The sequence below is a fragment of the Sus scrofa genome, chromosome 8 (genome assembly GCF_054392235.1).
Source record: "Sus scrofa isolate SSC_HxYL_T2T_F1_AM1 chromosome 8, Sscrofa_HxYL_maternal_Yorkshire_Landrace_v2.0, whole genome shotgun sequence".
Taxonomy (NCBI): Eukaryota; Metazoa; Chordata; class Mammalia; order Artiodactyla; family Suidae; genus Sus; species Sus scrofa.
In genome coordinates this window covers 89695113-89715882 of record NC_139390.1, presented here as the reverse complement: position 1 = coordinate 89715882, position 20770 = coordinate 89695113, and the positions used below count along the sequence as shown (strand labels likewise).

General features: G+C 41.9%; 1 protein-coding gene across 2 annotated transcripts in view; it reads right to left on the bottom strand.

Annotated features, from left to right (window-relative positions):
- Positions 1-16576, bottom strand: part of OTUD4 (OTU deubiquitinase 4) — a 48209-nt gene extending 31633 nt beyond the window's left edge. The window contains exons 1-5 of one of the 2 annotated variants that reach the window (XM_021100662.2): positions 15854-16576; positions 11232-11315; positions 7879-7929; positions 2218-2264; positions 1328-1400 (exon numbers count right to left, since the gene is read on the bottom strand). In XM_021100662.2, coding sequence (XP_020956321.2) covers positions 1328-1400; positions 2218-2264; positions 7879-7929; positions 11232-11315; positions 15854-16012 — 414 coding nt within the window. In that variant the 5' untranslated portion in view covers positions 16013-16576. Of the gene's footprint in view, positions 1-1327; positions 1401-2217; positions 2265-7878; positions 7930-11231; positions 11316-15634; positions 15742-15853 lie in introns of those variants that run through there. The other variant, XM_084972774.1, reaches the window with a different exon arrangement.
- Between the last annotated feature and the right edge of the window lie 4194 nt (positions 16577-20770).

Genomic DNA, 20770 nt, shown 5'->3' with positions numbered 1-20770 from the left:
TTACATCTATAATATCTCTGAGTTACTAGTAAATACTTTCCAAGTAGAAAGTGAAATTTTAGACGTAACCTAAAGCTCCAATGTGGTCAACCATAGTACATCCATTCACAAGCTGAAATGTTACACAGCCACTGAATCAAAAAGTCCCAATGACTTGGGGAAATGCTTATGGGATCACAAAAATCACACACAATATATGAAAACAACATGATCTCAGCTATTTAAAGAGGGTAAAAAGACTGTAAAAAATATTCTAAAACCTTAATAATGCTCACTTCTAAGTAGAATTAAAGGTAAATCTTTTCCGCTTTACAATTTTAAGTACCCTTTAAATAGTCAATTACTTATGCAGAGAAATGCACACTGATTTTACTTAGATTGTGTCATATTCTAAAAATTACACTGGAAAAGTCAGATCCAGAACCAGGCACCCTGGAAACCCACAGGTCCTCACAAAGGCATATTTCACTCAATTCCCCTCCCCCTTAGTGCCATCATCACAGTGACAATTCCAAAACAGCTCATTAAAGCAAAGTTCTCTAATAATGAATTAGGTTTCTTTTTTCCTTGTCTAGGCTTCATATCACTTTTCAGTAGTTTCTGCTTTGTGACTAGATAACACCTTAGCTAGTATATTATCTTTATAATGGGAAATGTATGACAATTACTGAAATATTTTTTGATGCAATGGCAGAGCCTTTTTTTTTTTTTTTTTTTTTTGGTCCTTTTAGGGCTGCACCTGCCGCATGTGGAAGGTCCCAGCCTAGGAGTTGAATCAGAGCTGCAACTGCCGGCCTACACCACAGCCACAGCCACATGGGATCCAAGCTGCATCTGCAACCTACACAGCAACACTGGATCCTTAACCCATTGAGCAAGGCCAGGGATGGAACCCACATCCTCATGGATACTAGTCAGGTTTGTTACCACTGAGCTACAATGGAAACTCCTCATCAGTTATTATTCTATTTAATGTTTATATTAGTTGTACATTCATATAAACATTATGCGCTAGTATCTCAAATTTTTAGCTCTAGTAAAATGTTATGAAAGTCATTTAATCCTGCAGTATAGCACTGGGAACTATATCTACTCACTTATGATGGAGCATGATAATGTGAGAAAAATAATGTGTATATGTATGTGTGACTGGGTCACCTTGTATACAGTAGAAAACTGACAGACCACTGTAAACCAGCTATGATGGAAAAAATATAAACATCATTAAAAAAAAGTCATTTAAAAATTATAGCTTAGGCAGTTAAGACAGCAAGTGAATGGTTCTTTTACTTAAATCCTTTAGAAACACTTAGAAAAAAATTCTTACCTTTTCAGGAAAATTATTTTCAGTTACTTGTGATGGAGAAACATTTGGTTCCCGGTAAATTATAAAATCTTTCCTGAAAATAAATATTTAGAAATTACCTCTGATGAAATGTTTCGTGAACTGAAATTTAATCATTCATTCACTCAAGAGCCAAGTATGCACCAAGCAATATTCTAGGCACTGGAGACTCTGTTACAAAAATCCTTAGTAACAGGGCTGGAGTAGTAGAGTTACTACTGATAAAGCAAGACGAGAGGAGTATCTCAAAGTTGAGAACTTGTTGACAGCAAGGATTCTGCCCCCAATCTAACAAGGATTCTGCCCCCAATCTAACAGTAAACAAAGACAGTAATGGAATAACGAAGTTGTTAACATACCTATATAAAAATGTCTTTTTTAAAAAATAAAATATTAAATATAACTTGCGTATTTATCTCTAGATATAATTCTAAAGGTGGACTTCAAAACTACAGAAATTGTGAAGATGAAATTTATAAAGACATTTTGAAAAAGTAAAGCATTTGCCTGCTCTGTTAATGGGCAAAGTAGTAAAACGGGTAATACGGTATTGCGCTTCTGTTCTAGTAGCCATCTAATGCTACCAGCCTTGAGAAAGTAGAAAATCATTTCTCTAGAAGTCTGATAAGTGATATACTTTATAAGCCTGGAAAATTTTTGGATTTCACTCCAAAAATATTGAGAATTAAAATGTCTAAACACTGATATTTAAATGCCAATCTAACTGATGCAATTTAAAAAGCAAATGTTAGAAAAGATGCTTCACAACCAAGGCATAAAGCTGCTTTGCTATTTTAAAATTTCAGTGTAATGGAACATGTTCATTTCCCACTGACTTTTTTTTTGTTGACCTATGTTCTAACAGTGTTTACCTGTACATAAGAGAAAGGGCACTTATTTCCACTTGTCCAACCCATTCCTGTATTGAAGAAAAAAAGTTGGTATATTAAGTGTCTCACTTTTTTACATATTAATATCTTTATACAGTACACCTAATGAGACAGAACAGCTCATTAATATTGTTAGTATTGTGAATGTTTTAAAAAACGCTTCTATAAAACAGGCCAGGCCATAATACATAGTAAAAAAACAACCCAAGACTGTTACAGAAATCCTTAGTGACAAGGCTGGAGTAGAGTTCCCATTGACATTGCAAGATAACCGAGTAGTATCTCTAGCTTGAGAACTTGTTGATGGCAAAGACTCTGCCACCAATCTAGCTCCCAGACTAAGCCTAGCACATGACAGGTGCTCACAAGATGGGATGCTGGGTAGAAGGAGAACTCAGGAATGAGAAAGGATGCAAAAGGACAGGTCTCTTCTCTTCAGGATGACTAAAGGTACAAAGAAAACCCTGACCCAGCAATCATATTAATATGTGGCAGGAGTTCTCAAGGGTCACTTTAAGCCCTTAAGCTTTTTCGAAGGAAATGGCCAGTATGTATCAAAATCTAAAATATCCATATACTCTTTGACCTAGCAATGAAACTTCTACAAATCTATCCTAAAGAAATACTTCATATGTCTACAAGAGTATATCAGCAAGGACTGTTCACTGTAGCTATTTGCAGTAGTTTAAAAAATTTTTTTTTAAATAGCCCTAAGATTTCACTAATAGATAAGAAATAATTAAATAACTTATGGTTCATCCAAACTATGTATGCACACCATGGCAAGGATCAAAAAGAATGAGGTAAACCCATGTGAACTGACTTGGAAAGATCCGACTATTGTGTGCAAGTCATAGTAAACTAATAGTATCATGGAAAACAAACAAAATATATAGATACACAGATATAAATATTGATCTATATGCACAGAAAGAGGACTGGAAAGAAACATCCTAAATCGACAATGTAGACAGGGAATTCAAGGTGACAGGAAATGAAAGATTTTCACTCTGACCCAGTGTATTAAACCTTTTATCATGAGAATGTAGTCCTAAGCTACTTGTGAAATTAGTAAAGACTTAATCGCGCAGCGGTTAACGAATCCGACTAGGAACCATGAGGTTGCGGGTTCGATCCCTGCCCCTGCTCAGTGGGTTAACGATCCGGCGTTGCCGTGAGCTGTGGTGTAGGTTGCAGACGCGGCTTGGATTCCGAGTTGCTGGGGCTCTGGCGCATTGCTATGGCCCTGGCGTAGGCCGGCAGCTACAGCTCTGATTAGACCCCTAGCCTGGGAACCTCCATATGTCACGGGAGTGGCCCAAAAAAATAGCAAACACACACACACACACACACACACACACACACACACACACACACACACACACACACACACAAAAGAACTATAGGAGTTCCCATTCTGGATCAGCAGTAATGAATCCCACTAGTATCCATGAGGATTTGGGTTCAACCCCTGGCCTTGCTCAGTAGGTCGGGATCCGGTGTTGTCATGAGCTGTGGTGTAGGTTGCAGATGTGGCTCGGATCCCTTGTTGCTGTGGCTGTGGTGTAGGTCTACAGATGCAGCTCTGATACGACCCCAAGCCAGGGAACTTCCATATGCCATGGATGCAGCCTTAAAACGACTTAAAAAAAAAAAAAATAAAATAAAAAAAAAAAAGAGCTACAGTGAATGAAGGCTACCACTTTTTCCTTTACAGAAACTGAGATAAAGATTTTAGACTATGTTTTGATTGCTCTAAAAGGACACTCTTTCCCCCAGACTCTGCGCTGTAAGAATTCTTAAAAGTTGGCTCCATTTTTCAAAATGAAATGGGTACCATAAATTAAAATAGATTTCTTAAAATAGGCCTCTGCCTAACAATCACAGCTTCTCATAAACTGCTATAAGTGACACCCTCTGGTACAGAGGAAATCCTTCTCTGAAATCAGTCTGCAGTCTGCTTAAATCACAAACACAAGCTACATGCACCTTATGCAGAATGCACTGGATCACATTAGAAAACAGCAAAGTATTCAACTTTTCTTGAACATAGTGGCAACAAAATACTACCTCTCAAATAATGTACCACTAAATATACTTAATCTTCAGAATAAATTCTACTGTAGTCTAAGTACATAATGGCCATTATAATTATCTTCCTGTCTTCTCTAATCGGGGTCAATTTTAAATTACTTTTTAAAGAAAAAAAATCTATGTTCTATCATTGTCTTCTACCTTAAGGCTATAATTTTATTTACTCAGCACTCTGTCTGATCTACTTCCTTATTGGAGCCAAGAGTATAGCATTTCTGCAAAACCTATTTTACTTAAAGAACTACACCATATCAAAAACCTGCCTTAAATGTTCTTAAATAATCATTAAAAGCAAACTTTTATTCTTCAAAAGATCCTATTAAGAACACTAAAGATACAAATTGGAAAAAAATACTAGAAAATATAGATCAGGAGTTTACACTCAGTATAAAATAATCTTACAATTCAACAAAACCAATACGATAAAAAAAAAAGGACAAAATCTATGACTAGATATTTCACCAACAAAGATGTATGGATGACAAATAAAGATATGAAAAGATGCTCAACATTACTAGAGCAATCCAAGTTAAAATCACAGTGAGATGACACTACACATGTTCTAACCCAGCCACAATTTAAAAGGCTGAAGATATTAAGTGTTGACAAAGAAGCAGAGCAATTGGAATCTCATACGCTGCTCATGAGAAAGCAAAATGGCAGAGCCACTTTGGAAAACAGATTGGCAATTTCTTATTAAGTTAAATATACATTTACCATATGACCTAGAAATTCCACTCCCAGCAGTATTAATCCAAGAGAAAAGAAAACATATGTCCACACAAAGACTTAAAAGCAAATGTTCTTAGCAGCTTTAATCATAACAGTCCCAAACTGGAAAGAACCCAAATATCCATCAACTGGAATATGGCTAAACAAATTGCAGTACATCCATACAATGAATGGCCACTCAGCAATAAAAAGGAAATACAGATACACACAACAACATGGATGAACCTCAAAATGTTTCCATTAGGCTAAGTGAAAGAAGCCAGACACATTAAGACTACAAACTAAATCATTCCATTTATATGCGTCTAGAAAAGGCAAACTCAGCATGTCAGTGGATACAAAGAGCAGGGGTGAGCAGAGAGGGGGAATTAAGTGCAAAGGGGCATGAGGAACTTTTTGGAGTGACGGGGATGTCCTATGATTTTTATCGGTGGTGGTTATGCAACGGTATATATATCTGTCAAATTTCATTCAATTATAAACTTAATTTACTGTATGTCAATTTTACCTCCTTAAAGCTGACAAAAAAGTATCTTGCAAAAAGTTTGAGACACTTTTCAAAATGCTCCACTGATATTTTTAAATAAAAGGATAAAGATGCCTTCTCTGGGAAAACCTTTACCATAGCCCACAGCAACGCCTGATCCTTAACCCACTAAGCGAGGCCAGGGATTGAACCCACCATTTCATGGTTCCTAGTCGGATTCATTTCCGCTGCGCCACGACAGGAACTCCAGGCAGAGCGGTTTTGATTTGAGTATGGAACATAGGACAAGGATCTGCGCTTTTCCAGATACACACAGCCTGCAGGTCACACTTGGAGAAATGCTGACCTAAAGCATAAGTTCCCGACTACTGAGCCTGGCACTGAAGCTCTCCCGTGAGCTCACCACAGCCTGCCCTCTGACATTTCTCACTACCTCCCACCTTCGTGTGCTCCATGCTCCACGTAAAGCAAACCCAAATGCTTTCTGAACCTGTCTTGCTCACAATTTTCACCAGCTACAAATGCCCTTCATCCTAGGCATTTCTAATTCAGAATTTATTCTGATATCAAATGCCCACTCACAACTCAAACCCTTGCTTTGCCTTCCCAGATAGAAATAAAACTGAGTGCCTATAGCCTAATGCCTAGACTTATTACACGTGTACTTTCTCACTTGTATCAAGAGAGTCTTCCCTACTACAGGGAAACTCCTGAGAACAGTGTCCAAATCCCAGTTACCTCTGCATCCTGGGTGCCTGGTCACCCTTGGCCCACAACAAGCACTCACATTAGAGCTAGGGAATTGAATGGAGACAGCAAACATCAATCAGACACCCTATTCCTATGTTATCATACCCTTGCCTCTCTATCTTACTCCTTCTCTTAGCTTTTTCCTTTGCTAATGTCATTTTAAACTCAACCGTGAGAGTTTCCATTGTGGCCCAGCAGTATTGGACCTGACTAGTATCCATGAGGACGCAGGTTCAATCCCTGGCCCTGCGCAGTGGGTTAAGGATCCGTCGTTGCCATAAGCTGTGGTACAGGTGAACGACATGACTCGGATTCCGCATTGCTGTTGCTGTGGCATAGGCTGGCAGGTGTAGCTCTGATTCAACCCCTAGCCTGGGAACTTCCATATGCCGCAGGTATAGCCCTAAAAAGAAAAAAACCTTAACAGTGATTACTTCTGCAGATGATGGAACATTATACTTGACATTCCATTAACATCTGAATTTTTACAGAAGGAACATTAGTTTTGTAAGCAGGAAAAAAAATTTCTTTTAACTTCAAAGAGACTGAGAAAGTGCTGGCAGTGGGACTCGGTAGAGAAGTGCTGTCCTTTTTACTCTAACAGTCTTTTCCTACTTCTCACGCTGACCAAAGGGAATAGAACCTCCATTAAAAAAAAAAAAAAAAAAAAAAAGGGAGTTCCCTTTGTGGCTCAGCAGTTAACAAACTCTGCTAGAACCCATGAGGATACAGGTTTGATCCCTGGCCTCGCTCAAGGGGTTAAGGATCTGGCATGGCCGTGAGCTGTGGTGTAGGTCTCAGTCATGGTTCAGATCCTGGGTTGCTGTGGCTGTGGTATAGGCCAGGGCTTTAGCTTCAATTCAACCCCTAGCCTGGGAACATTCCACATGCTGCACGTGTGGCCCTAAAAAGCAATAAATAAATAAATTTAAAAAAAGGAAAAAAAGAAAACAAACAAAAATGCTGTCTTGGAGTTCCCATTGTGGCGCAGTGGAAACGAATCCAACTAGGAACCACGGGGTTGCAGGTTGGATCCCTGGCCTTGCTCAGTGGGTTAAGGATCCGGCATTGCCATGAGCTGTGGTGTAGATCACAGATGTGGCGTGGATCCTGCGTTGCTGTGGCTCTGGCATAGGCTGGCGGCTACAGCTCTGATTCGACCCCCAGCCTGGGAACCTCCATATGCAGCAGGAGTGGCCCTAGAAAAGGCAAAAAGAAAAAAAAAAAAAAAAAAAATGCTGTCTTTTCAGTTGTTTGATGAAGCAGTCAAATACTGCCCTGAGGAGCCCCATATACATACCAGCACAGCACCCTGAAAATCATCAGCAGTGTTACCCTATGCTACATGCACATGCCATTACGACAGACATAAAAAGCACAACTATTCTCAGGCACACTCAGTACAAGTACACAGATCCAACTGCCTTCCAATTAAATGCTTAAGAAAATGTGTACCTAAGACAGGAAATGTTTATAAGGAAACCCCTCCACACAATGTAATAATCTCATGGTTTAATGACTTTTGAATACATTACCCGAATACATAAAAGACAGGAATACATTAGATGATTACTGCATACCTGTGGATTTTCTAAACGTTTTAAATATTCTTCAAATGACCCTTCTATAAACTGTGGGGGGAAAAAAAAAGAAGGTCCATTATGAATACATCAAAACAACAGTTAACCTCTTCACTGTAAATTGCTAAATTTTTATACAAACCTTGGATACATCAGTAATCGTAAATATATATACATATATATGCAGAAAACATCTCATTATGAAAATATATACAAATCATGAAGAAAACATGGTAAACACACAAAAGAATTTAAAGAAGGAAAACCATCAGAAAACATTTCCTAGACAGGACCTAGATGGGCACAGGGGCAAGGCAGCCTGAGGGGCAGCAGAGAGCACTCTACTGGGCAGACAAGAGTACCCTGGCCAGCAGGAGCAGGGCCACTGGTGGGGAGGGCACAGAGAGGAACCCCACTGTACACCTGTCTGCAGAGGGCCTTGAGCCCAGGCATGCTGATCAGAGGGAGAAGGCCATTCAAGGTCACAGCAGGTACTCAGAAACTACCTTAGTAATGGCCAACGAATTAAAGACAGATGAACTGGCAAAGAAATATTAGTTTACTAATGGGTATGAACATGCATTGTCTTTTAGGTCATTATACTAAAACAAGGACAAGGATTAATAACGCTAAAGATATTTTGAAGAATCAACAAGGTTTTTCTAATACAGCTAGCTTCATTGTTACTTTAACATAAAAAGAAAATTGAGTTTATTCAGGCTACATAATAACTTTTTTGCTTTTCATAGCAGTTGCACTAATTTAGGACTTTCTATCAATGGAAACGAACCTTACTAGCATCCCTGAGGATGCTCAGTGGATTAAGGATCTGGCGTTGCTGTGAGCTGCGGTGTAGGTGGCAGACGTGGCTTGGATCCTGCGTTGCTGTGGCTCTGGTGTAGGACAGCGGCTACAGCTCTGATTAGAACCCTAGCCTGGGAACCTCCATATGCCGAGAGAGCGGCCCAAGAAATGGCAAAAAGACAAAAACAAACAAACAAAACAAAACAAGGAGTTCCCATCGTGGTTCAGTGGTTAAGGAATCCAACTAGGAACCATGAAGTTGCAGGTTCAATCCCTGGCCTTGCTCAGGGGTTAAGGATCTGGCATTGCCGTGAGCTGTGGTATAGTTTGCAGACTTGGCTCCGATCCCATGCTGCTGTGGCTCTGGCGTAGGCTGGTGGCTACAGCTCGGATTAGACCCCTAGCCTGGGAAGCTCCATATGCTGTGGGGGGAGCCCTAGAAAAGACAAAAAGACAAAAAGACAAAAAAAAAAAAAAAAAAAAAAAAAAAAAGACCAAAAAAAAAAAAAAAGTAATTGCACTAATTTATTTGAGAAAGCTCTAAAACACATTTGTCTGTGTTCAAATCAATTCTATTTAAATTACAGTCCCAGTTAATTTAGCAAAGTGATACACTTAAAAACATTAAAGTATACTCCTCAGTCTATAAAAAATCCTTCAAATACCCGTAGATGTTTTTGTTAGGATGGAGATTCATTCTTTTATAAATCGTATACTGTCAAATTTTCAAAAAGTATTCTAAGTTTAACAGATACTTGTAATAAAATAGCAACATATTTTAAATATCCCACCAAGAAGAGGCTACTCTGTATTAGGTGATTATTTATATAGACTTAAAAAAAAAACCCAAAACACACAAAACCAAAGTTGGAAGAGAAACAGAGGTACTCTGACACAAGCCTGCATCTCATCTGAGATTCTCCTTTCTAATCACAGAATATTCAGCTAGGCACCAACTAAACACTGTCAGTTACAAGGCACACCCTCTCTTCCCATGACAGTCTTTTTCAATTCCAGCCAATAGAAACTGTTGGGAGGTATTCATTTTAAGGAAAGTGAAACCTTCCCCCTTGGAACTTTCAACCTCTGATAATACCTTCTCAAGACTATTAAGAGCTCAATAAATACATGGAAAGCACTTAAAACAATACCTGCTGGCTCACAGAAAACGCTAAACCAAAGCTAGCAACTTCCATTATTATCAACAAAGCTTTACCCACTATGGCCAATAATAACTAATTCACCTGTAATTTCTTCAAATACTTAAAGACCAATCCACTTCCCCAAACTAGTTTCCATCACACCATGTAATAACTCCCTTCGCTAACTCCCACATTAAGACTAGTTTTCAAACCTCCTGATCAAGCAGGTAACTCTCCTTCCTGAAATATATTACTATCCATCTTATGACACGGCACCCAGAAAGATGTTGCCAGTAAATAATATTTTGCTTGACTACAGGAACTCCAATCCAAGAGTACATCTAAACTAAGAACTATTTACCCATTAAGTCTTAGAACTGAGTTCTGTACAAACTGTTGATGATCCTTTGGCAGTCCATGAGGGAAAATACCATTTAAAGCTGTCAGATGTCATAATCCTAAATCATAAAACCAAGAACTAGAAACTCTTATAAGTCTTTCAGTGTAAAATGAAAATGGGTCACTGTGGCATCTTACTTCACAGCCTACTACAAATTATGGAGAAAATTACAGTAAATTGATATTCCGGGAACTACTAGTTAACTGCTACAATCTATTAACGACTCGTCATTATTTACATAATTACAATGTTCTGATATGTGATTCACAGTAACGAACCCTGAAAATTAAAAATCTATACATGCCTTTTGATAAAATCAAAAGCTCAACATTAGCTATGCTCAACATATTTCTTATCCTCCAAGTCTGCAGTTTTTACAATTCCTGGGGGGTTACTAATCACAGAAAACTGTTAACCACAACATCCTATTTCCCCATTATATCCCACAAAGCTCACAGGTAATATGCAAGGATCCTGCCCCAGGCATCCTTCCAGCCACTACAGTTCAGTGACCTGTCACAGAAGCTTTCTAAATGTCTGAATAAATACCACAAAATAGTCTTAAAAAAAAAAAATCACAGATGGCCATAACTGGATTTGAATTCAATAAAGTAGTTTTTAATAAGGGTTATTTTCATAACCTGTATTGAGATCTAACCTGTGTAATTCCCATTGTGGCTCAGCGGGTTAAGAACCCAACAGAGTGTCCATGAGGATGTGGGTTCGATCCCTGGCCTCCCGCAGTGGGTTAAGGATCCACTGTTGCTGTGGCTGTGGTGTACGCAGCAGCTGCAGCTCATATCAGGTGTTGCTGTGGCTATGGTATAGGCCTGCAGATGCAGCTCTGATTCAACCCCTCGCCTGGGAACTTCCAACATGCCATGGGTGCAGCCATAAAAAGAAAAGAAAAAAAGATCCAACCTGTGAAATTCCCACTAGACCATTCTAAAGGCTGAAATGTAAATATTAAGTCAAGATAGCATTACGAGTTTAAAATGACAAGTTACCGCTTCAAATTTCTCTCGGTTCTCTCGAAGATAATGAATACAGGCCATTCTGACTTCAACATGGCGAGACTGAGAGTGCAGCACCTGCCAAGGGAAGAGCAACACACCATCAAGCACTATGCCAAGAGATGCTCCACATTATGACCTAGAATGTTCTCTTTCACATCCAATATAACCTCACAGCCCATGGGCATCAGTCTCCATTTCCCTTTCTAAAATGTCTAGCTTTTTATTCATTCCTACCTCTTCCACAAACCAAACCGATGACACAACACATTTCAAAGAGCAGTACTTCTGAAGCCAGATGTCTGCAAATTAAGATACTTTCTTCTCCTGGCTGGTCCTCAGCTATAACTTTGCTCTTCACAAAGCAGGGCTAACAGAATTCCTGCTACACAGTACTTAGCTTCCTCCTATGCTTGCTGGAAAATCGAACAAACAGGCAACTTCAACAAAACCCTTCTTGAGGTGTTAAGCCCATAAGAGATAAACTTCTTTTTCCCAGTAATTTTGACAAGTTTAAGTCCACCGTGGTTTCAGAAAAACTAAGGTACTCATTCTTATATCCTTAGGTTGTCAGGCTTACATGATTCTCAAATACCCAGTGAGCAGCACACAGAATGCACACGTGCCCCCATGCTGTCATTTCAACAGCCTTGAAACCTGCTTATGCCCAGAATCTAAAAGCACCACCTGAAATAAGCCACCCCATAAAGATAATCCAAATCCTCTCACTTTGCAGCCTGTGTTTTCTTCTGTTCAACACCTAGTTCAACAAAATAACTCAGTGGCATTCTGTCTCTTACTAAAATTCTATAACTCTGGTTTGAAACAAACTAATACTATCAAATAGTTAGGAACTCTTTGGCTAGTCTCCATTACTTTAACCACCATGTTAAAAAGAGATTGAAAATTTTTCCTATTACTAAGTGTCACAACAGGTGTTCCTATAAGGGGAAAAAAATGACATTTAAAATAACCACATTGCGGAGTTCCCATCTTGGCACAGTGGAAAAGAATCCGACTGGGAACCATGAGGTTGCTGGTTCGATTCTTGGCCTTGCTCAGTGGGTTAAGGATCTAGCGTTGCCATAAGCCATGGTGTAGGTCGCAGACGTGCGGCTCGGGTCTTGGTGTAGCCTGGCAGCTGCAGCTCGGACTGGACCCCTAGCCTGGAAACCTCCATATGCCGCGGGTGGGGCCCTAAAAAGACAAAAGACAAAATAAATAAATAAATAACCACATTTCAAACAACTATCAAGGCCTCTTCAGAATTTCTAACATTAGAAAGGAGCTTTTAAGAAGTTAGAGCTCCAACTGAGTGATTCTCCCTTATGTTCAGAGTGAGGAAAGAACTGAGGAAAAGGGAAGCTCCAGATGCACATTTACAGGTCTCTGTGGGTAACAGCCAAGGCTCAGGTACACATACAGATCCAGAGGCAAAACTGTCTGGACAGCTAGCATGTCCCTTTACCCTGAAGATGCACTAGCTGAGGTCTGCCATGAGTTTGTCTTCGGAACACTAGCTAGTTTTCAGCTTGGTGGAGTATGCCCACATTGCTGGCCCAGAACCACTAAAAAGCACTACCAGGGAGTTCCCGTCATGGTTTAGTGGTTAACGAATCCGACTAGGAATCATGAGGTTGCAGGTTGGATCCCTGGCCTTGCAGGTGGGTTGGGGATTCTGCGTTGCTGTGGCTCTGGCGTAGGCTGGTGGCTACAGCTCCAATTCAACCCCTAGCTTGGGAACCTCCATATGCCGCAGGAGCAGCCCAAGAAAATGGCAAAAAGACAATAAAATAAAATAAAAGAAAAGAATAAAAAGCACTACCAGGACTACCCAAGCAGAAAAATAACCACCATACAATTTCTCAGCCAATTCAACAAAATTATTCAGCAACACTTCTTTCCAGGAGCTGTGTTAGACACTATTATGAATCTAGGTGTTAGTTTGAGTAAACCACAGTGTCATCTGATAGGGCTTTCCTGTCATTAGCAAAGCGAATCTAGTCTTCAAACAGTTTACCTAGCAACAGGTGGCAGACATAGTGAGGAACTTAATTTCCATCAAAAACAGTGACAGGCACATCGCTTGTTTTTTCTCCTGTTTTAATAAAGGCTTTATTAGCACATGAAATCTGAACATTTTAATCAGAAGCAAAACTCTTGACAGTGTCCATCCAGTGTGGGATGCTGGGGCTTTACAAAGCCAAGTACCGTTAACAGAAGCAAGGTTATTCAACGACCACTGTTTAAAAAGCATAAAGTTGTGCAAGTTCGAGGACACTCAGGAAAAATTCAAATTGTGTGACAAATATTTTTGCCACATTATCATACACATGAAAATAAGCTAGAAACAGGAGGCTTTCCGATCTTTACTGAGGATAGATAATGATAAACACCGAGAAAGGCAGAGATGCGCTGCTTCACCAAGTCCTCTAAGAGCACCCTATTTTTAGCTCCAGGGCCACAGAGAAGATTCAGGTCAGGCCTCCTGCAGGCCCAAGTCCAGTAGTGTAAAAAGGGAAGGGCCAGTCTAAATCAGGTAATTTGGAGGGAAAGACTCCTGCTAATTCAAGTCTTCCCCCCAACCTCCACCCCCACGGGCGGCCGTTTAGATTACTTACAGGGACTTCTTTTTAGAAATGACAATTATTTTGAATTTACTGGAGAAATCATTGGCACAAAAAGTAAATCCTTTGCACATATTTTAAAGGGCAGCCTGAGGTTGCTATTACTTTCTTCCCCTGCCCCCTACAACACACACTGCCTCTGGCCATCAAGGCTACACCTTTAGTCCCTGACTACCGAAAAACTGAGCTTTGCCCCAAGATTCACGGTATTCAACTTTCTAAAAGCTCAGTACATTAAAAGCCAGAGTCACATAATTGGAAGGGTTATTCTCTTAAACCTAACCTAAATCCCATCGAATAAGACACAGTAAAATGGCTTAGCTGAGTTCTTGGTGTAACCAGCTAGCTCTTGTTCCTTTCTACTTAAAAACAGATTCTGTATAATCAAGTTAGCCAATTATCTATGGCATGTAGTACTGAAACCAGAAACACTTTCACGTTATAAGCTAGGATGTGGGATATTTCAACTCCAAATAAGCACCACACTTCCTTTACTTCTATTGGTTGTCACCTCCTTCCTTAGCCAACTCTAGCTAGAGTTAACAACATGTGTCAATAGACAGTTTACTTTCACCTCCTCCTTCTGCTTCTGGAGGTGCTGAGGAATCCAGGAAGGCTGAGGTAGAGAACAGATGGAGATCAGGAAAATTCATGAATGGGACAGTTTATCTACCCAAAGTAAAGACTGGGGTGTGTTGGTGGGAACTCATCCCAAAGCAATGTAAGAACATCCTCAAACTCTAAAAATACTATTGAACTGAAAAAGACAGAGTGCGACTTGGGGAGCTTGGTTCAGAATGTCTGAATGATAAGGCCTGCAACAAATGCAAAGGTATGGACCAGTTAAATCAATTTCTTGTTTTAAAAAAAAGATTTCTTGCTACTATGTGAAAACAAGGGCCTTTGGAAAATAAATGACTGGCCTTTGGAGGTAGAAAAAAATGAGAATAGAGTGGTCTACAGATGTTAAGGAAAACATTTGCTCACGAACAGAAATTTGGAAAACTATTTAGCATTCAAAAAAGGTGAGAGAAAGAGAACTGTAAAGACTCCGAAGGTGGGAGGAGAGGGGAAGGGAGGCGTGGATCTTAAGCCAAAGAAAAGCAAACTGTGAGAGAGGAAATACAAACCAGGGCAGTAATGTGAAACTTTTGTCCAACTATTTCAGCAGCTATTTTTTTAATATAGGATGGGTTTTGGTGACTGCATACCTACCAAGTACACAGTGTTATGTAACACGGAATAAGCCCTTTTCCAGAAACACAAAAAATCAGAAATACCCTCCCAAGAACGGTGTTAGAAAGAGATTTCGACCATCAACGGGGAGAAATTCGGTTTAAGGGCCTAAAAGAACCACAGGTATATACAACCTTCCTACCACCAAGAGCGAAACACTTAAGTCAGTCATTTTTCGTATACCTACATTGCCTTACAAAGGATAATAAAGTATGGAATCTACTCAAAGACAATTCTCTTCCAACATTCTCTATTTTCCAAAGTCAGGCTTTTCCCAAACCGCACATTTCCTCCTCCTGATTCGGATGGACCTCGGCGGGCTTGGCTACCCCGCGTTCCAAAGTCCAATAACAGGAAAAAATCACGTTCCCGGAGTCAAGGCTAGTGCACCACCTCCTCTAGTCAACATTAGGTTTACTGGCGTGAACACTGCATATAAAACCAGAGCGGATGAATGCGGAACCGACGGGGGAAACAGCATTTCGCCAAGTCCCCAGCCATCAATCAAGTACACGGGCTCTCAGCAGGCCTCACCGGCTAGCCTCAACTAATTATCCTTTCGCCAGGAAGGACGACAATCAGGTTTTTAAGTTTCGATTTAAAGGTTCCAGACCCAGGGCAGCGCCTCGTTCCGGCGTGACAATGGGCCACTATGACGACAGCTGGGCCACGCGCAGCCGGGCCCGGCCGGCCTGCCGCCTCCCACCCGGCCCCGCCGCCTTCCTCCTCCCCGCCCGGCGGCCGCCACATTACCTGCTCCGCCACGGCCCGGAACAGGCACGACCCGTCCTTGGCGACCAGTTTCCGATACAAGCCCAGTTTCCGAAGATAGGCGTCCATGGGCGTCGCGTCCTCGCGGGGCCCCGCGCCGCCCTGGTCGCCGCCGTCCGGGGCGCCGACGGCCGCCTCCATGTTGCCGGTCGCGCTGCAGGCCCGGCGCGGCGCGGGCTAGCCCCACATGGCAGCGCCGCCGGCTCCTCGACGCCCGGGCCGGGGACGGGCGGCGGCTCGGGCTCGCACTCCGGCTCGGGCTCGGGTTCCGGCTGGTCGGGCGGCGGCGGCAGACGGCGGCCGGGGGCTGCGGTCCGCGCTCATAGGGAGCCCTGCCTAATGCACGGCCGGGCGCACGCGGCCGCCTCCCGAGCGACCACGCGCCCAGGGGCCAGCGGGGGGAATTCACCAACACCCGAGAGCGAGGAGTCACTTCCCTGCGGCCTCGCCGCCCGATTCAGCTACTGGGCCGGGGGTCGCAGCCCGGCCTCCGGGAGGAAACCTCCGCCCCCCGAGCGCGCGGGCCGGATCAGGTGAAGCAAGGCCCGCGGTCCCCGCACAGCCCCCACACCAGGAGCCCAGGAAGCCGAAAGAGAAAGACGCGGCCTTTCGTCTCCCCACCTCGCAGGAGGGCGCCGGAGGGGCGGGGAGCGGGCGGGGGCGCCGGGTGGAGGGCAGCACCCTCGCAGCCCAGAATTTGTTTTCGCTTTCGGCCCGACAGCGGAGAGGACGGTGGGAGGTGTAGTTTACGCGGCTGCAGGAAGTCGGCCTGCGGCGGGCGGGGACGCGTGGCCGGCCTACCCCTGGGAGGCGCCCGCGAGGCACGCGGACTACAAGTCCCTACAGCGCGGGGCCCAAGCCGCCGCCGCCCGGAGCCGGCTTCGCGCTTTCCCCGCACAGCGTCCGCGAGCAGGCCGAGGGTCTCAGCTAGCAGACGCGCCGCGACCTGCGCGCGCTGCCCCGCCCGCCATCCACCCACTGCGCCGCGGGGCCGCGGGAAGTGCGCGCGCCCTGCGTGCGTGGAGTTGCCTGGGACACCGAGGCCGCTGGGTCGGCCCTTTGTGTATTTGCAAACAGAGGGCGCACCTGTCTGCTCCCCTCCCCCTGGCCTCGGCTCCTGGCGTTTCCATGGAGGTGGCTTTAAGGGCTTAAGCAGAAAATAGAGCTAATTGGCGAAGGCTCCTGGAACCGACACCTTGCGGGGCGACACAGACTGTCCATAAATCAACCGTAGACTGCTGATTCCTCTTAGAGGGTAGAAGTACTGCTCAAGCACCGTGGCAGAATGATGCCTTTGCCACAGACCTTGTGGTTCCCCCTCCCCCTCCAGCACAAAGATATGTCGCTGGTCGGAAAAAGAGATTTTCTATTAAAAATTCATCTTGTAATTGTTTAATAAAGTGCTGGACCTGCCCTGGATTCCAGTGCTTGCTGGAACCCAGGGGAAGTTTTAAGCTTGTTGGATCTTCCCGCTCAACTTCCTACCCTCCGAAATTGAATGACTATTTATGCTTTAGAACCCAGAATTTATCCAGCATGTTTTTGTGACACCAGAATTTCATTTACTGAAGAGCATCTGGTGTCCTAATCATTTAAGCACGTGGTTAATCATAAAATCCACACCAGCGGTAAAGCCACGATGCAGCCGGGCGGGGCTGGAGGAACTAAAGGATTATTGTAGGTTTAGACGTGGTCACACTCTTTGCAATGGGGGCAAAGCAGGCCAGATGGTGAGAAGCCAGTGCAAATTACTAAAAACTCTATTTGAGAAATTTGTTTTCAGTACTGGGTGCAATTAATGATTTGTGTATTCACATTTTTAAATGTTAAGTTTCAAAGATTCAATATCCAATTGCGTTTTTAGAGAATACAAAAAAGTATTCTGACCTAAATGAATTTTTTTCCAATATTTAATTTTGTACATTCTGTAGAGAAATAAACACTCAGAATCACTTTTAGAAAAATCTAGATTTAAGCCAAATGTGTTCTTTCCTTAAAAATATGTATACATTGCCTATACTTCTCATTCCACTCAAAAATAACTACCCAGTGTTGTCACTATTTACAGTGTCTGGCTTTTCTTCTTTTAAAACATGGCTTGCTTTTCTTTTTTTTACACCCATGTGGGCATGCAGAAGTTCTCTGGGCCAGAGTTTGAACCCACACCATGGCCATAGCCCAAACCACAGCAGTAACAAATGCTGGATCCTTAACCACTAGGCCACCAGGGAACTCCAAACATGGCTTGCCTTTTAAACCCACAGAGGAACTGAAAAGAAAGTAATACGTAAACTCTAGAGCTTAAATATTTACATATTGAATTCTTTTTTTCTTTCTTTTTCTTTTTGTTTTCTTTCTTTCTTTCTTTCTTTTTTTTTTCTTTTTTTTTTGACATATGGAAGTTTCTGGGCCATGGGATCAAACCAGAGCTACAGCTGCAACCCACACCACACCTGTGGCAATACTGGATCCTTAACACTGTTCAAGGTCAGGGATTAAATCCATGCCCAAGCTACCAGAGACAATGCTAGATCTTAACCTGCCACACCACAGCAGGAACTCCTAAATATTGAATCCTTAAAATGAGTAGATTTGGTAGCATTAATTTAAAAAGCAACAGACTTGCTGATATGCCAAAAGAAAACCACGCCCTTTCTAACATTTATGTTCATATCCCTTCAATAAAAATTCTCATGTTCAATATGTATTTATGGGAAATCTACTGTGTCTAGCATGGTAAGATTGCATTGCTAATTATCTTAAAGATATATTACAAACATTTTCAGGGGCTTTACATTTGAAAATTTATAAAACCTTATTTTGTAATTGAAATATTCATGATTACATTGCTTCAATTCTCTTTTTAGAAGTCATTCAAAACGCTTTGATTGATTTTGGGAGTTCCCATTGTGGCACAGTGGAAATGAAACTGACTAGGAACCATGAGGTTTGGGGTTCGATCCCTGGCCTTGATCAGTGGGTTAAAGATCCGGCGTTGCTGTGAGCTGTGGTATAGGCTGGAGGCTACAGCTCTGATTTGACCCCTAGCATGGGAACCTCCATATGCCACAGGTGCAGCCCTAAAAAGATTATATATATATATATATAAGCACATTTAAATAAGATTAAAATACGGATAAGGCTTAAAATAGAAAATATGCTTGAAAGACTATTAGCTACTCAAAATGAAACATATAAAAAGTTATCAAAGCTTTTTGGTTTTTTTTTTTGCCTTTTTTTTTTAGGGCCACACCCACGGCAGCTACAGCTGCCCACCTACACCACAGCCACAGCAACACCAGATCAGAGCCGCGTCTTCGACGTACACCACAGCTCATGGCAACGCCAGATCCTTAACCCACTGAGCGAGGCCAGGGATCGCACCTGCATCCTCATGGGTGCTAGTCAGATTTGTTTCTGCTGCACCACAAAGGAACTCCATATTTTTAATACCATAATATCACCATTTTCTAAAACCCCCAAATTCCTTTGAAGTACTTTAAAAAGGAAACCAAATACATCACTAATGCTACAACGTCTTTATTTCCCATTGCAAAAATCTAATTCACTGACAATAGTATGATCAAAATAAGAGTGGACACAGTCACTGAAACAAGTATTCTAGTATAGAACTTGACATTAGTGTTGACTTTCGGTATTTTCTTAAATGAATTATTAAATACTAAGAATACAGAGGCCTTTATCAGAATTCATCACAAATTTATGTTATCTTGTAAAAATGTAGTTTGTTATTGGAAGCATTAGAAGAATAACGCATTTCAGTCTTTTCTACACTTCCTGTGTCGGCAAAAGTATTATCCACACTCCTGCTGAATGAGTGCAGAGTAGCCTCAACCTAAATTGGCTGCTTCTGGTTCCCAAATTAGAAGTAGAACACCTGTTGTATCTGCCCCTGGGTCTGTTTAAGGAAATCCTTTAGGTATTTTGAGACCTAATCCAAGACAGACCCTCTGTATGCCAAATCCCCAAATATAGCTCACTGTTCATAGCTCAAAGTTAAAGGATCCTATGACTGTAAATGGGACCAATACTTAAAGGAACTCACTTGCTTTCAAAGGACCTTCACTTGTTAACATTAACCTCTGAAACTTTCCCAGAAACCACATCTGATGGAAAATGTTCGCTCTGGGAAGCAATTTGTGACTAGCAAAAGTGAACAGACGTTTTAATCAAATAAATCCTGAAGGATTCAAATGCTCCTGAGAATCTAATGCAATTAATCAAAGTCATCCCATGCAAATGTGTCAACTTCTTCCTCTTGTGCATAGTTAAGACCTCAAGTCCATTTATTTTTTCTGACAAAGTTTGGAGCTAATCGTTGCGTTGGATGTGATTTTGTTTTTTTAAAAAAATGATAGGTTTTCTGCAGTTTTTCCCAATAAAAGGTTAGGTGTATTGGTAGCCAGCCTCTAAGATGGTCCCCAAAGATCCCTGGCTCCTGGTATTCACACTCCTGTGTAACTGCCTCCACCTTATAGCAAGCTTGGTCTATATGATCGATCAGAAAAAGCAAAACTGATGGTATGTCACTCCTGAGATTAGGTTCTAAGAGACATTTTTGCCATTTTAATTGCCCTTTTACACTCTTGTGCATGACTGCAGTAGACGTTGGTTGCTATGGGTCCTGGGCAGACTTACAGAGCGGTTCTCTTGGTAGGGAACTGGAGCCTCAGCCTGTGAGTCAGCTTTGAAGTCGGTCTCCACTCTCATTCAAGCTTTAGATGACTGCAGCCCTGGCTGAAATTTTCACTGCGACTTCATGAGGAACCCCGAGCCAGAACTATCCAGCCAAGCTCTGAGATTCTTTTGTTTGTTTGTTTGATTTTAATTTTTAAAATATAGTCGATTTACAATAGTCTGCCAATTTCTGCTTTTGTT